Here is a 16,954-nt window from a genome sequence, read left to right as displayed (position 1 = left end):
GGATAATAACTGCAATGCATGGGACAAATCAAACTGTTGGGCTGGAGTTCCTCTTTGATAACAACACACAACCACAAACAGCTAAGTGCATATCACTTTAAATATCATCTTTGTTGATGGGGGAAGAATGTGACATGATTCTTACACATTCACTCCTTTTATTGTGAAACACTGTACATTAGACAGAGAAAGGATGTATAGTTAGGCCACCTTTCAGTGGCGGCTGTTTAACGCATCCCCCTCCGCAATGCTTGTACTATAAAACTCTTGTAATATTGTGCTAAAGCCCTGAGCCTCTCACTTTTTTAGCCACTGGCTGCTTATTTTACAAGCAAAATTCCCAAGGGTATGTCACTATTGCATATCAGCTGAACTCATCTTCCTTCGTGAGGATATCAAAGATCTGGTTTAGAAAAACATTAGGAAAAAAACATTTTGGGAGTATTTTTAACCAGAGAATCTACTTCTCGGTTCACAGAACATGCTTGTAAGACATAGCTCCAGGATAGAAACCATTTGTGTCCACAGTCTGCTTCTGCGAGCAGCCTTTCATGGCTTCCCCTAGGATGTTCAGACTGAAGCTGAGCAGAAACCCAGAAGCACAAGGCCAAGGCAAATGTTGACAGTACCTACAGTTTAAGAGATGCCCAAGACACTGTGGTTCATTTGCTGAAGGCCACTGAATTGACAGGAGGACAGAAGAAAGGGGGGAGACTGTGTAAGAGCCTAGGCCCTAGAAGGTGTTTCAAAAATTGCTATCAGTGTTCTTTTTATCTAAAGGTCCAGTGCAAAAAAAAAGGGGGGGGGTTTGCTTCTAGAGGATGACTTTGTTATCAGTTATTCATAGTAAACAAAACAGAAATCCCAAAATCCAGTTGTCTCGGCTTGTGCTGCTGTCCGCTTCAAGCTAGGGTGGTTGATGTATTTTACAAATTTCAGTGTATCCCGGTCTCGGTAAACCAAAGCCAAACAGTTGTCCTCTGGGTTGACAGTCAGCAGCTGGAGGGGAGGACACAATAGGAATTGTTAGCAAAACAAACTGGTAGGTTTGCTTTTAAAGAGTGGTGCTTGGGATACATCAGTGTCAGGGAAAGGAAAAGGTAAACCGCCCTCCTTCTTCTCCCAACGGGGTCTCGAAGTTTAAAAGGGCCTCTCTCTTTCCCTGCATATCCTTTTAAGTTACATCTTAACCACTTCTGACCCTATTTCTAGGCTGCCATAAAATTCAGGAAGTGTGCAAATTAGACATCGTTTCACTGGAATTGCAGCAGCTGGCTGCGCAGTTTGGGAAGAACTCCTCAGAGCCCTGCTGCCCTGACCAAGCTAAGGAATGTGCTCAAGTCACAAGCTTGGATGAAGCAAACCCCAAACTGGCCGGCTGCCTCTCTCAACCTTAGAAGAGACCAGGTTTCTTACCTCTTCATCTTCATCCTTTGCAATGTATGAAGTGAAGCCTCCCCAGTCCACATTCCAACCTTGAAAGAGGGGGGAAAAATCAGCATTATTTGAAACTGGCACAGCTTTCAGAAAAACACCCAACGCCTCCAGTAAACCTGTACCACCTAAAGTGGAGAACGAGAGGAAAGCTACCCATTAAGGAAGGATGCTCACTGACTTTAGATTTATATCCTGCCAGTTTGATCAAAGAGCCCTTTAGGAGACCAGTACAGAGGATACGAGGGGGCTACGGTAGCTCAGTGCTTCCTGTACCCCAACACAGATGGAAGACAGCTGTGCTTTACCCCAGTGATGGTTGGTAGGATGTTTTCTAGAAACCAGCTTCCCAGTGTGATCTGCCCCCCCCCCATCCCCTTTTCTAAAGCTGCACTGTTTAGTAAAAGTAAATGCAGCGACTTGATATACTGAACAGTCCACCTTGACTATTTAACTCTATTCATTTAACTTGGCTGAAATAGAGCGAGGGCACACCAGTTATCACATAAAATGCCTTAGTTTTTTGCTGTAATATGAGAAAAGCAATATAAGCAACAAAAACTATGTAAGAAAACCATGTGCTACTGTTTGCAGAAGCAACTCCATGGAACATGGGTACCTAAGGATGCTTGTCTATGGCCCCTTCCGCACAGGCAAAATAATGCATTTTCAAACCACTTTCACAACTGTTTGCAAGTGGATTTTGCTATTCTACACTGCTTCAAAGAGCACTGAAAGCAGTTTGAAAGTGCATTATTCTGCATGTGCAGAATGAGCCTATGCTTTGGGTTGTGTGGTGCAGCATCACAGGAGGATGGTCTCTGGGAGTGCAGCTGTTCAGGGAGCTGGAAGCCTAGAGAGTGTCAAGCTCTTCCAGTTTCTGGGTAGCTGGAGCCTGGGAATTTATTCTGCCAACAGCTCTGCCCAGAGGCGTAGCTCCAAGGGGGCCAGGGAGTGCGCCACGAACTAGGTGTACGCCCCTGTGGGGGTGCAGCGAGGGCGTTCTGGGGTGGAGGACACACCAGTACATGGGGCGCTTTTCCCCCTTGCTATGCCTCTGGCTCTGCCTTTCCCCTAGCACAAAGTCTCTGGTGTGACAGGAAAAAAACCCTTATGCGGGCGGGGGGGGAGGGGGGCTCCACAGGATCCAGCCCTTTGCATCCCATCTCAGACACCTAACAGCCACCCTTCCCCTGCAACTGACTTTCACAGCCGCAGAAGAGCAGTAGATCCAAGGCGAACTCCGTTGTCTGGGCATCGTGGACAAGGGTGTAGCAGCCTTTGGTCCAGTGTCTCAGCTCTCCAGCACACTGAGGGATTCTTGAGCCTGACAGAGGGGAAAAAAAAACTTCAAGCATGCTTTTCCTCTAGTGCTGGTTGTGTGACCAGACTAGCAAAGAAAAACTCTCCTCTTTAAAACGATCCTGCAATGTTGCATCTCTCTAGCCATGCCTTGCACCTTAGGCAGAATTTGGGGTGTCTGGGGAATGTGCTTGTAACACAAGGATAGAAGATGCAGTCATAATGGGGAAGAACAACCCAAAAATTATACATAATCATTGTTTTAGTGCTAAGGCACAGGGCTTGATGGGTAGTGGCCATGTTAAACACTGTACTTGGCCTAGATCAGTGAAATGCTCCGGACTAGCAGGTTTCCATGTTTAAGAGGCTTTCTTCCTTCATAAGAGAACTCAAGTCCAGCTTCTCTTTCAATGAAAGCCATACTCTGCACTAGATTTTGCATTCAATGGTTCTCAAGATGCAACCCCGCTGTCATTTTCAGGGGTTAAGGGATGCCAGTTTTGCAAGAGAACAGCTGCCTCCAATGAATTAAGCAGAGCACGTGTCAACTCCAAACGTCTCACTTTGGATAGACTATCAATGGGGCCACATTGGAAAAAAACCCCTGCAATTTTAATGAGTGAATCACCATGCCTTTCTTACCACTTTTGCATCCATCGTTTTCAGAGTTTCCCTTTAGCTCCCCTGCACTATTGTGCCCGTTGCTTTCCTCTCGACTGCTTTCCCCTTCTGTGCAGCTAGAAGGATCTCCTCCTGCCGCCATTTCTTCTTCCTCTTCCTCCTCCTCCTCAGGTGCTAAGAAATGCAGCTTCAAGCCTGTGAAGTTGGAAAGAAGCAGGAAGAAGGCCTCTGAACGGAACAGCTCCATGCAGTCCTTCAAAATGGCTGGCAGGCTCTCCTCTTCTGCTTGCTCATAAAACCTGGAAGACAGGAAATGTTGATAACAGGACCAATTGTGTGTTCAGTACCCCAAAACAAACAATGTAAATTCTGAACTAAATTATACTCTGAAATTGTCAGGCAACTGAAGCATTTATCAGCTCATCTGAACCATTTAGTCTACTTCCAAGATACAGGATTTTCATTGTGCGTGGGTCCAAGAGATGCACGAAAGTTTATCAATCATACGTGCATCCTTTCTTTCCACTAAGAACTCTGGATGGTGTCCATACATAACCAACTCAAAAGATGGGTGACGCAGAGAGAAAAATGGTCAGCTGATGAGATTTGTAGTTGAGTACGGATCTGAACTAATTTCCTATGTCTAAAGGGAAAAGTACACACTATGTGGTAAAAAACATTACAGGAGAGAACGTGACTCAGAGATTCTGTTTCCAACGGCTGCTCTGGTATGCGTGAAACACGCAGGGCCTCCCTCCCAAAGCCGACCATCTATCCACAATGCCATGCTAGCTTTCAGCTTAAGGTTTGTTTGTATGCCACATTTCTCCCCAAAGTGTTTGACATTCTTCTCCACTTTATTTGTCCAACCACCATCCTATGAGGGAATATAGGCTGAGAGTGTTTAACTGGCTGGGGGTCACACAGCAAGCTTCCATGGTAAAGTGGGGATTCAGAGCTGAGTCTCCCAGATCCTAGAACGACAGGCCATTATGCCACACTGACTGTCATCTCCTTGCAAGTCTTGCACCTCTCTGCCTACTGAGAATTCAAGCAGCTGTAACCACACTACACAGTTGTAGCGGCTAGCAAGTTCTTTAAAGCTTGAAACTGCCCATAAATGCTGTACAGCCACATTCTTTTTATTGTTAGATTTTGTTTATTAAGACTGAAAAGCAATTTAACAAACCAGTTACAAAAATTACAAATACTGACAGGTACATTATGGACTCCCAATTTCGTCTGCATCGAGTATTAAATCCCCCAAAAATGATATCTCTTGGTCTCTGTTAACAAAATCAAAATTATGTTCCTTAAAACATCACTGATAGATTGCTTATCACAATTTTCTCTATGAAGTCTCAGTGTTAAAATAGACTTGAAACCCACTCATACATTTGTTTCTCTTACATACACACACACTTTTATTGTATGAACAGCTTGAGTTTTCAATTTTTGCTCTATATTATTCTTGATGCTGTTCTCATATATAAAAACAAAAAACCACGTTTCCTTTCCAAAGTTCCAGCCATAAATCCCAACAAAAAGACCTTTGGTCTCATTGTACATTCATCTTTAAGTTCTTTTGGATGGCTGAATGTATTATCCTCCAGAATTCTCTAGGCTTGTCAATACAATACAATACAATAGACCTTTATTGGCATAAGATACAAAAGCGTGAGTATAGACCAGGGGTCGGGAACCTGCGGCTCGCGAGCCGCAAACGGCTCTGTAGAGCCTGTGGTGCGGCTCCACGCCCCTTCCTGGGCAGCGTGGGATTCCGCCCCCTTCCCCCGCGCAGAGACTGCCGCCGTGCCGCCGTCCCGACCGGGGGGAGAGAAGAAAGCGGCCTCCGCGCCGCCGCCGCCCCCCCAGAAGAAAGCGGCATCTGTGCCACCGCCGCCCCCCCAGAGAAGAAAGTGGCCTCCGCCGCCCCCCCCCAGAGAAAAAAGCGGCTCCGCTCCGCCGCCGCCCCCCCCGAGAGAAGAAAGCGGCCTCCGCGCCGCCGCCGCCACCACCCCCCCAGAGAAGAAAGCGGCTCCGCGCCGCCGCCCCCCCAAGAGAAAAAAGCGGCCTCCGTGCTGCCACCCCCCCCCCCGAGAGAGAAGAAAGCGGCCTCCGCGCCGCCGCCGCCACCACCACCCCCCCAGAGAAGACGGCTCAGCGCCAAGGCCACGCCCCCAAGAGAAAAAAGCGGCCTCCGTGCTGCCGCCCCCCCCAGAGAGAAGAAAGCGGCCTCCGCGCCGCCGCACCACCACCTGCACCCCCCCCGGAGAGAGAAGGCGGCTCCAGCACGCCCCAAGAGAAAAAAGCGTCCGTGCACCGCTGAGAGAGAAGAAAGCGGCCTCAGCAAGGCCGCCACTCTAGGGGGAAGAGAAAAAAGCGGCCTCCGCTGCCCCGCTTCCACCTCCTCCGCTGGGCGAAGCTCCAGTGTTTTCGACACTTCCTGATAAGCGAAACTCCATCAAAAAATCCTCTGCGTTGCCAACTCCAGGAGGCTGAGCTGGGGATTCTGCTTAACTGTTTCGAGAGGATTTTTGGGCTGACTGCTGGAAGAGAAAAAAACCAGCACCAACCGTTGAAGAATCCCCGAAACAGTCCAGAATCCCCCAGCTCAGCCCTGGAGTTAGCACTTGAAATTTTTTGATGGGTTTCGCTTATCAGAAGTCGAAGAAGGGAGGGGGAAGGAGCAAGGAGAAGGAGGGGGAGCAGAAGCAGCAGCCGCAACAGCTGTCCGGCCGGTGAAAGTGAAACCTGCCCGAAGGGTGTTGACCTCTGCAGAAAGCGGCCTCTGCGCCTCCGTCCAGCTTAGCGGCTCCATGAATTTTCTTTTCCGGGGAAAATGGGCCCAAATGGCTCTTTGAGTCTAAAAGGTTCCCGACCCCTGGTATAGACCATCACTAAATTTAAAAGAGTTGTACTGAACTGTACTGTCTATGAGTAGTTTTACATTCTAAAATCACACTTCATTTATAAAAATAACGTAGATTAAAAAATTTTGTCCATTCCATTGTACACGGGATTGTGAACAGGTATAGTAAAACTACACTTAAAAGACAGGATTAAGATATTCGTTATTCATAGCCTATTTACTAAAAAGGTATAGCCTTCCCCAAGATATATAAATTGTATATACTAATTAATACTATAAATTACTAATACTATAAATTACTAATACTATAAATTAATTAAATTTTTCATAAAATGCAATAAATAACAGTGAGCTCCTTACCCCAGGAATATCAGAGGTATGGAGTATTTCACATTTAAATAGTTTTGTACTTGCCTATTTTACATACCTCTTAAGGACATGACTTGCAGCAAATAATTGGCTATTCTCCCAAGTATGGAAGGATTATTACTGTTTAACAATTTTGGGATTGATATTTTGGGGGGCACATTTCCCATTATCGGTAGTACTAAAGCTTCCCTCTGGGGATTATATTTTGGGCAATAACATAAAATGTGGTCCAATGTTTCCACCATGGTGGGACAGAAAGGGCATAGTCTATGTGATAGAGGCCGCTTCTCAATCCGGCCTTGCAAAAGGGCAGGGGGAAAAGCATTGCATCTGGCTCGAGTCAGTACCCAGCGTTGTTTAGAATCCGGGATTTGTAATAAGTATTTGGCTTGTCACAAGTCCACTATTAGATGACAGAATGTCCATTCATTTTCCAACATTTGAGACATTTATATATTTCTTTTGCTAAAGTGCCTGGGGTCATGATCCCTTACAGTCAAATTCTTGACTAGATATTCAAATGAGTACTCCTGGGTCTCAACCCTTGCAAGCTAACCCATGCAGCACAGAGACAGGCGCAACGAGGTACCCTGATGATCTCCAACTGAGCACAGCACGTTCCTACCTTTTGTTAGGGGGCCCCCTGCTGTTCCATTTGGGTCCTCCCTTCTTCAGAGCCTCACAGACCAGCTGGAATTTGTCTGCCTATGAACCAAGCACAACAGAACAGCCTGGGTTTTCCACTGTGCGGTACTGTTTGCTCGGCAAGAAACCCCCAACTAGAGTTCTACAATTTGGGCTGCTATTGGCTTCGCCCGGGAAAGCAGAGCCAGCCGTTAGCCTTCAGGGATACAGATACAAGACATGAACCAGTGACTGGGATCGACTGCTCAAGTTTCTGTGCTGTCCTGTCTACTGCTCCCAGGTGGTTGTCATCTGGTTGTTACCAGTGCCAAGGGACTCTGACCAGAGGCAGGAGCTGACCATGAGAACCGCAGTTTTTCTTTTCATCATGAGTGGACAAGATCACTGTGCAAGGCTTTGCATCATGGTCACTTTCAGAAACAGCAGACCAGCTTTGGGGTTCCACTGAGTAACAAACCCAACTTTGTCAAGGAGGTCATTTTTACACAGACTCCATTATGCAGAACTGCTTACTCAGTCAGTGTTGCTGCTGGATCAGAGTGGCTCTTCTAAGACTCACCTTGAGAAAATCCTTCAGCAGGATCTCAGACCGGTCCTCAAACTCCTCTTGGATCCGGCTCTGGGAATCGATCTCCAGATATGTTGGATTGATCCAGCGATACAAGATTTCGTGCTACGGAAAAATCATAAGAGATGGGAAGGAGAAAAGTAGAGAAAGAAAGAAACCCACTAATGTTTTCATTCTGGTATCAAACAAGACCTCCAGCCCTCGGTCAGAATCCCTTCAAATTAAGTGGCAAGAGTACTTGACTGTGTGACTCATTTGTGGAGCCAGAATACCTGAAAAGGGAGCAGGGTTTGCTTACATCAAAAGGAATGTGGGAAGTCCGTGGAAGGGGCGACTCAATGTAGCATGGAGGCCTGGCAATTGAGGGGCCGTGAAACCAGCCGCTCACGGACAACCGACACTTGTCTTTGGAAAGGACTTCAGCCACCTGGAGAGGAAGGAAAGCAAAAGAACAGGTAGTTAGCATTCACTTCTCCAACACAAAAGTCAGATCAAGGTCTCAATGGGGCCCAACACCTCCTCTAGTGATTTCAGGTTTTATCCTGTGTCATTTTGAAGACTGGGGAAAGTAAAACATGACACTGAAGCTACGCCATCAGTGAAAATACATCCAAATAAAGGCCATGAGTGGCCAACAACTGTGTTTAAAATACTAGGATCCCACCATAACCATACCTAGATTGGCCCTAGGAGGCTTAGAGCTGCAGTAGCTCCTTGGAAGACCTTAATTTGAATTCCCCTAAACATCCCTATTTAGGCAGAAAGAGCAAGTCAGGAAGGCATGCCTGAGGAACCAGAAGCACCTGAGCCCTCCAGGGGAGGGCGGTATACAAGTATAATAAATAATAATAATAATTTGTTTAGCAAAAGGGCCTGGCCTTTTTTGCTATTTTTTTCTTGCTATTTGGGAATCAGAAGGGAATTATGGCTCAGTGGTAGAGCACCTACTTTGCATGCAGAAGGATTCAGGTTTAAGCTCTGGCATCTCTTGTTTAAATGCTAGCAGATACTGGTTGCAAAGGAATAACTGTGTTTCTCTTCTACAGCAAAATGAAAGCAAAAGTCCAGTTGCACCTTAGAGAATGACAACTGTGTATTTCAACACGAGCCTTTGTAAGTCACAGTTTACTTCTTCAGATGTGTGTAAGGAAATAAAACTGGAAGTTCTATTTAAGGGGAAGGTTACAAGGTGAGGGTGGAAGAGTTGAAACAGAGGTCAATATGAACTCTTCAGGAGTCTGTTCAAGTCATTTACCCTTGAATGACACATGAAGGCATTCAGGAGGAGGAGAAGAGTACATTTTTATACTGCCTGTTTTCTTTCCTTTAAGGAGCCTTAAGCAGCTTACAGGCACATTTCCTTCCTCTCCCCACAACAGACATTTTGTGGGGTAAGTGGGGCTAAGAGAGTTCTGAAAGAACTGTGGTTGGGCCTCAGGCCAGCCAGCAGGCTTCATGTGGAGGAGTGGGGAATCAAACTCTTAACCACTACATCACCCAATCTCTGTCTTGACTCCTCCCCCTTGCAAACTTAAGAAAAATGACCAGTTTGATTTCCCTCCACGTATCTGAATTAGTGTTATTATTAATGTTGCTATTCTTTAACAATGCTACAGGCCTTCTGATCTATTTAGCAGCTATTAGGAAAAAACGTTTGGGAAAGATGCTTGAGATCGTAAGGGCCACACCAACCTAAATGGGCAAATGGTCTGGGGCTCAGTATAAGACAACTTCAAAGAAGGGTCTGAACAAACAGAGGGGGAAGCAGGACCAGCATTATGGCTGCACATGTGCAAAAGCAACAAGAGCCCTCTTGCCTGGTGAAAAGAGACAGGCGACACTTCAAAGAAAACCAGGGAGTTCCACGAAGGGACCAGTGACTTGATGATCTGCTGAGGCTGGAAGTGATCTGTTGGGGGAGAAAAATCACAAAAATCAATCCCTGCCTAGTTGAATCCATCATTGCAATCCCATTTCCCCCTGCTACCACCCCCAAGCCACAAAGCCAGCAAAGGATTTGCATTCTTCCCATTCATATTTTCCCTACTGATTCTCCAGACCAATTGTTTGCATTTCTATGAGTCTTTCTTTGCATCCACCGAAAATTAATGCACAGACCAAGACATGCTGGCTGGTTTTGCTAGATGTCGCATCCTAGACTCACAAGCCACGCCCACTAGGATACACAGAAGCTGATTGGACTTATTCAGCGTTAAGTGTGCATGTGTGAGTTTGCAGAAAATCTCAGAGAACGCCACCAATTTGAACCTCTAAAAAAAGTTCCAGCGACTTTAAAAATATTCAAGCTCCTTATGTTGTCAGGATGTGGGCCACTGAGTAAGATAGAAGTCCTAGCCCTGTCCTCTTTTAACTCGAGATGGCAGAAGCCAGGACATCCAAAGTACCCTACTACTAAGACTCTTCTTTGCTAAACTGGTAGAATCAAGCTGAGATTTAACGTGGAATAGCGGAATAGCCAACATCAAAATCTGAGAAAGCCCCAAGTGAGTACACTGGGCTCCACGGGCTAGGTTTTTCAATATCCTCGTTTTCATTACAGGTTTAATGGTACAATCCTAAGCAGAAGTACACCTTTCTAAGCCTATGGACTTCAGTGAACTGCAAAGGCTGTAACTCAGCTTTGGTCTGCAATGTAAGCAGTTTCTTTCTGGGTATAAAAATTCAGGTGCTGCAGTGTCTTGGAACATCGTTATTTCTGATGAGTTAGAGTTGTATATGATTGCTTGGATCAGGAGGAAATCACACAGGTTTTGTTTCCTTGGCAGAGTATAAATGCTACTTAAGCTGTCAAAATGCACAACTATCAAGACAGTAAAGGCAGGAAGGTAATATAACAGGTGGCATTTAACAGGCATTCTTTCACTGACACTTGTAGACTGCTGGCTCCAAGGGCACAAGAAGAATACTGCAAGAGAAGAAGGCTTCCAATGACCCCCTACCTACCATCTGTACTGAAAAGGTCGAGAGTGCCCCCATCGCTCCTGTCCCACGGTGGCACGAGGTAGAGGATGAAGGCAATTCGCCGCCCCTCCAGTTCATCATCGTGACAGAGCAGGACATCTGCAAAGGCATACAATTCAGGTGAAGGAGCAGCTGGCTCAGGGCTTGAATGGCCAGGCATGCTTGATACAAATCAGCAAGTTGTTTTGAACCCAGAAGAACTACACTGCCGGGTTCCTACTTGCGCTCAGTTTATTGTCACTGAGGATAACAGAACTGGGAGCGGATTCCATCTTAGCCTAACAGAAGGGAGATTGACCTGCACTGCCAGCTTGACCAAGGCGTTCATAACTTTTCTGCTCTAACCTGTCTCACACCCAGCCTCTGCACCTCTGTCTTAAGTGGAAGTAATGTTTAATGGACTGCTGCCGCTGGACACAGGCAGAGTGTGTTCCGTCCATCTCCTGCCACTGTACTAGCCCAAAGTCACCCAGCAGGCTTCATGTGGAGGAGTGGGGAATTGAACCCCATTCTCCAGATTAGAGCCCACCACTCTGAACTGCTACACCACACTGGTGGAAGTCTTCTGACTAAAAGTCCTTCAGAGATGAGATGCTCATCTCTTTTATCAGCATATGGAGCTAATCTCCACATTTTTAAAAACTGTATTCATATCTTGCTGTCCTATCATGACACCTCCACAGTGGTTACAACCTTTCAAAACATAGGCTATTGCTCTCCATCCTCTCTTAGTCTCCCCCCTCCCCCACCCACACAGCAAGTGCTGCAGCCTCTTCCTCCCAGGCCAAGAGGTCTTTCATGTCCTGCTTGCTCAGCCCCTCTCTGTCGTTGGTACGGGTGTGTTGAGGGAGACGGCAAGGCGTTTCCTCACCTGTATATTCATATTTGGCACAGGACAAATCGATGGTTGGCTCCAGTTTCACTTGGGCCACATCTGAAAGCCACACCCGGAACTCGTCAAAGAGAACCTTCCTGAGAGACAAGAGGGAGCAGGGAATGTGAGCGTGCAGCACTTCAGCCGGTGCAGCCACTACTGTTGCCTTTAGACATCAGCTGTAGGCTGCAACCCCCACCCCAGGAAGGCAGGCTTAGCCCAGCCTGGTGGAATGAAGTTCCACAGGGCCTGTAAGACGGAGCTGTTCCACCAGGCCTACGGTAGAGGCAGCAATGGTTCCATCCAGTGGCCTCCCTTCTTCCCATCCTCTTCTTCCCTAAATGTTTCTGTGTTGGCTGTGGGGATTTTAACATGTAATTTATGGAAATTTGGCTGCCACTGGGATATGTTTTATTGACAGGCCAGGTTGCTGGATCAGTCTATTATTTCACAGTATTGCAATTGTACTGTTTTATGTTGGAAGCCACCCTGAGCCTGTAATAACAATAACAGTAACTCCAAGCAAGCACGAATGTACAGAATTGAAGCCCAAACAGGTTAATTTGAGATGCACAAAACTGATACTGCAAAATAAGCAGCTTTCTGGCAGCACCAGATGGGTTAATTCCAGGATAGAATTCATAAAATTGGCTTCTTTTGCTCGGCCACCATAAACCACACTATGGTTATGCCAGAAAACACAGCAATAACTTTACCTTAAAGCTGCAACGTGGGGTTCTTCTCTCTTCTGGAGGTCATCTGACTTTGCATATAGAAGAGGAAACAAGAGTAACAAATTTTATGCTCTGACCCAATATCCTGATTCCACTGTCTATATATCTACTTGATTCTTCTACATTTCAATGAAGACTCAATGTCGTTTCCAACATTTTGCCCTTTTCCTTTTTTATCACAACAAACCTGTGAGGTAGGTTACTGTGAGCATGAGTGATTGGCCCAAGGTAGCCCGGCAAGAGTGGGGGGTTTGAACTTTGCTCCCTGTGATCCTCATCTGATATGCTAACCCATATACCAAACTGGCTCTCATTTGCCCTATACAATTACTACTGTGTAAGTGGACTAGTAAGATTAACCTAGATCGGGGTCAGCAACCTTTACCACCCAAAGAGCCATTTGTACCCATTTTCCATGGCCTCAAAGAGCTACGGAGCCGCCTCCAGTTTGGCCCCTCCACTCACCTTTCCTGGAGGGACATGCCCACGCTACCCTCCAACCTCCAGGCCACACGGAGCCGCAGTATAAGGCTGAAAGAGCTGCATGCGGCTCTGGAGCTGCAGGTTGCAGACCCCTGACCTAGATTGTGCAACTCTGTAAGCCAAAGTTCTGCCTATGTGCCAAGCAGGAGCCAGCTTCCATCCTCCACCCATTGTTTTCACAAGAAAGATTTCAAATCAGCACTGGAGTTTTCTAGCTGTAGCTCAAGATCCTGTTCTGACAATGCTATCAAAGACTGTGGCTCTCCTGGAACACAACAGGTAACCCCCTCCTCCCACCCATGCTGGTCCCTAATGGGCATTCAATGTCCTGACAGCTATCTCACTTAAGAACAAAATTCCTTGCTAATGGCAGGCTAAGCATCTGCTTGCCTGAAAATCAAACAATTGCCTCCAGCCAATCAGGAAGGAAAATGCTATCAAAAAGTTCTTTCCCTCTCCTTTTGGGAAACAAACCACTCGCTAAGAGTGAATGGGCAGGCATATATTTAGCTTTGACAGTCCCCAGAACATCATTTGCAGGGGTCAAAAAAGAGCTTCTCCTTCCTCGTGCAGGAGAAGAAAATTAGGCAGGAGTCAGTTCTATGATTTAATTCCTGAAAGTAGGTGATTAGTTCATGATGTACAGGAGGACAAAGTGTGGGGTGAAGGGGGCAGATGGAGATTGGCGATCCTGCCTTGTGGAATCCGTTAACATTAACCAAGCTTAATCAACTGTATAGTTTTTGGTTATCAAGTGTATTTTATAGCATTTTTAGATACACGTAAGAAATACTTTAGCATTATAGCTGCACCTCATGGTTCTTTCTGCTGAGTTAAATTAACTTATTCTGTGATTCTCTTTTTACTGTAATCTCCAAGTAGTGGCTGGAGATCTCCTGGGATTAGTACAGTAAACCTTTATTAGGCATAAATAATTCTGCATACAGTATGTTTGTATGATAAACAGCAATACAACGAGGAATCCAGTACACCAAGTTAGGATAAATCATACACAAACTCTCCGGAGACACACCGCGACATCCATATGTTAATCAAAACTGATTTGAATGACTTCCCATGTTCACCACAATGACCTGAGCCTCAGACATCAAATCAATGTAATTTAGATGATTTGATACATTGAGGGACACATTTTAGTACCGTCTCCTGGGATTATAACTGATTACCAGGTGACAGAGATCAGTTCCCCTGGAGAAAGTAGCCATTTGGATAGTGGACTCTATGTAGGGTTGGAATCCATTAAGAGCTAACATTCCATTCTCAAGTCAGTACCTGCTTGAATTTGTATAAGTCGTTGCACTTTTCGTGGAAATCCAGGCTCAGCAACTCTTTCTGCAGTCCTTCTAGGAAACTCTCATTTTGGATGAAGTTTGGGATGACACAGTGGCAGAAGGGAACAGGATCCAACACAATGGCCTCTTGACAACACACAATCAGATTACAGATTTATATAACAATGCTGTTCTTAGGGCCAGATGAATAATAAAGGAGGATCTCTCATATTCAGAGACCCCTTCTTTTCCAACCCAATAGCTAAGGCAAAAATGCCAACTAGTCCTGCACCTGTGAGACTTGCTTTCTTGCACAACAGTTGTCTAGTGGTGCCAAGGGTTTAGATTGCTTGTGTTTTAAATCTTGTTAGCTGTTTTGAGTCCAGCCTTGCAGTAGAAAACATACTGTTTAAATAAACAAACCAACCCTAGTTTATATTTCACTAGCAGAGAAAACAAACATCATCAGCAAATGATATCTGACCAAGGGCATTTTGACAATTAAAAGCCTGTACCCCAAAAATCTTGGTCACTACTGGATTTGACAGTAAAGCTACTGGTTTACTGCAGATCAACACACCTATCCTAAGAAACAATGCTTATTTTGTCTACATCTTGACATGCAATAAGCTCCTCCCTCACCCCAATTGCTGGTCAGAGAAGGTTTTGAGTGGCTTTTTCTGACTTCAAGGCAAATTGAATACTTTTGGGGGGGGGGTAAAAAATGGGGTAAAGGCACAAAAAATACTTCCCAAAAAATCAAGGACAAAGTACCTCATGCAGCCTTAAGTGAAGAGAAAAAGAATTTGGATATATACCCCGCCTTTCTGTCCTATAAGGAGATTCAAGGCGGCATAAAAACTCCTTCTCTTCCCCACAACAGACACCTTGTGAAGCAGGTGGAGCTGAGAGAGTTCTGAGAGGACTGTGACTAGTCCAAGATCACCCCAGCAGCCTTCATGTAGAGGAACTGGGAAACAAACCTGGTTCCCAGAGAGGAATCCACTTGCTCTTAATCACTATACCATGCTGGCTCATACTGCAATAACTATTAGCTTTTAAGGTGCCACAGGCTTTTGGTTTTATCACAAAACGGTGCTGGGCTATGACCACCTCAGTGAGGACCAGGACCCAGGTGCAGTCTTTTTACAATCACTGAGACTATGGTAAAGGGCAGGGAATAAATTAAAATAAAGCCGTGGTGCGACCGCACTTGGAGTACTGTGTTCAGTTCTGGTCGCCACATCTCAAAAAGGATATTGAAGAGATAGAAAAAGTACAGAGAAGGGCAACGAGGATGATTGAGGGGCTGGAGCACCTTCCTTATGAGGAGAGGCTTCAGCGTTTGGGGACTCTTAGTTTGGAGAGTATGAGACGATCCTGAGGGGGGGGATATGATTGAAGTCTATAAAATTATGCATGGGGTAGAAAATGTTGACAGAGAGAAATTTTTCTCTCTTTCTCACAATATCTTAGAACCAGGGGGCATTCATTAGCAGAAAATGCTGGGGAAGAATTAGGACTAATAAAAGGGAAAACACTTCTTCAATGCTAACGTGTGATTGGTGTTTGGAATATGCTGCCACAGGAGGTGGTGATGGCCACACTAACCTGGATAGCTTTAAAAAGGGCTTGGACAGATTTATGGAGGAGAAGTCGATCTATGGCTACCAATCTTGATTCGCCTTGATCTGAGATTGCAAATGCCTTAGCAGACCAGGTGCTCGGGAGCAGCAGCAGCAGCAGAAGGCCATTGCTTTCACCTCCTGCATGTGAGCTCCCAAAGGCACCTGGTGGGCCACTGCGAGTAGCAGAGTGCTGGACTAGATGGACTCTGGTCTGATCCAGCAGGCTAGTTCTTATGTTCTTATGTTCTTATGTTCTTAAAATAATAATAATTAATAATAACAATAATGTATTGTCAAAAGCTTTTAGTAAACACCACCCACACCCAGACACAGGATGTCTCCAGGCAGGAAGCAATCGAATGGATTAAAATACCAGGCAACTGCTATGGCGATGCCATCACTAATTGATGATGGACATTCCACAGGTATATACACCCCACTTGCTTTACTATCATCAGATCCTCTGAAGATGCCAGCCACAGATGCAGGCGAAACGACAGGAGAAAATGCTACTGGAACACGGCCATATAGCCAGAAAAACCCACAAGACCCTGGTAACAACAACGATAATAATGAATGAATTATCCGCGTTGCTCTTCCTACCGTGCTGGAGGCCTTCCCTGCGGGCCCAGGAGGCAGCCACTTTCTCCCTCGTGAGAGGCTCCTTCAGGGCAGCCGAAAACTCTGCGCGCAACTCCCGCTTGCGGGGCTTCTTTCTCGCAGCTGCCCTAGGCGAGGAGACGGACCCTCCGCTAACCAGGACGGGAGATCCCCGCCTCCTTCTCATCATTTTATCCTCGTGCACCCCTCCTTCTGGGAACCAAGTCCCATCATGCTTCGCGAAGCAAGAGCCGGCCCAAATAGGTTATCCAATCATAAAAACGGATATGGGATGATGGATCGGAACCAGGGGCCGGAAAAGGCTTCCTGTTCTATGGTATCTACAGGTTTTTCCATATGCTTTTCCTAATGACTAACGGTGGGAAGCACCATAAAGACAGAATTATTGGCCATGCTGGCAGGGGCTGATGGGAATGGTAGTCCATGAACAACTGGAATGCCATAGGTTGGCCACCCCTGAACTAAAGCGACCAGTCACCGCCTCTTCCGCATATGTTCGATACGATTGCGCGGAGAGGGAAAAACGAGG

At 46.0% G+C, this 16,954-nt stretch overlaps 1 protein-coding gene across 1 annotated transcript; it reads right to left on the bottom strand.

The window, feature by feature from the left end:
- Positions 1-141: 141 nt before the first annotated feature.
- On the bottom strand, positions 142-16,927 carry OGFOD1 (2-oxoglutarate and iron dependent oxygenase domain containing 1). The gene is made up of 13 exons (XM_048515731.1): positions 16,408-16,927; positions 14,178-14,323; positions 12,384-12,430; positions 11,665-11,765; positions 10,776-10,892; positions 9,629-9,720; positions 8,110-8,238; positions 7,803-7,916; positions 7,224-7,303; positions 3,379-3,656; positions 2,639-2,761; positions 1,417-1,475; positions 142-999 (listed from the first exon to the last, which is right to left on the bottom strand). The coding sequence occupies exons 1-13, from the start codon at positions 16,592-16,594 to the stop codon at positions 838-840; spliced, it is 1,635 nt and encodes a 544-aa protein (XP_048371688.1). The 5' UTR covers positions 16,595-16,927; the 3' UTR covers positions 142-837.
- Between the last annotated feature and the right edge of the window lie 27 nt (positions 16,928-16,954).

Source organism: Sphaerodactylus townsendi, linkage group LG14 (genome assembly GCF_021028975.2).
Source record: "Sphaerodactylus townsendi isolate TG3544 linkage group LG14, MPM_Stown_v2.3, whole genome shotgun sequence".
In the NCBI taxonomy this organism is placed as follows: Eukaryota; Metazoa; Chordata; class Lepidosauria; order Squamata; family Sphaerodactylidae; genus Sphaerodactylus; species Sphaerodactylus townsendi.
The sequence above is the reverse complement of the archived record's forward strand: the minus strand, read 5'-3'. Positions and strand labels throughout refer to the sequence as shown.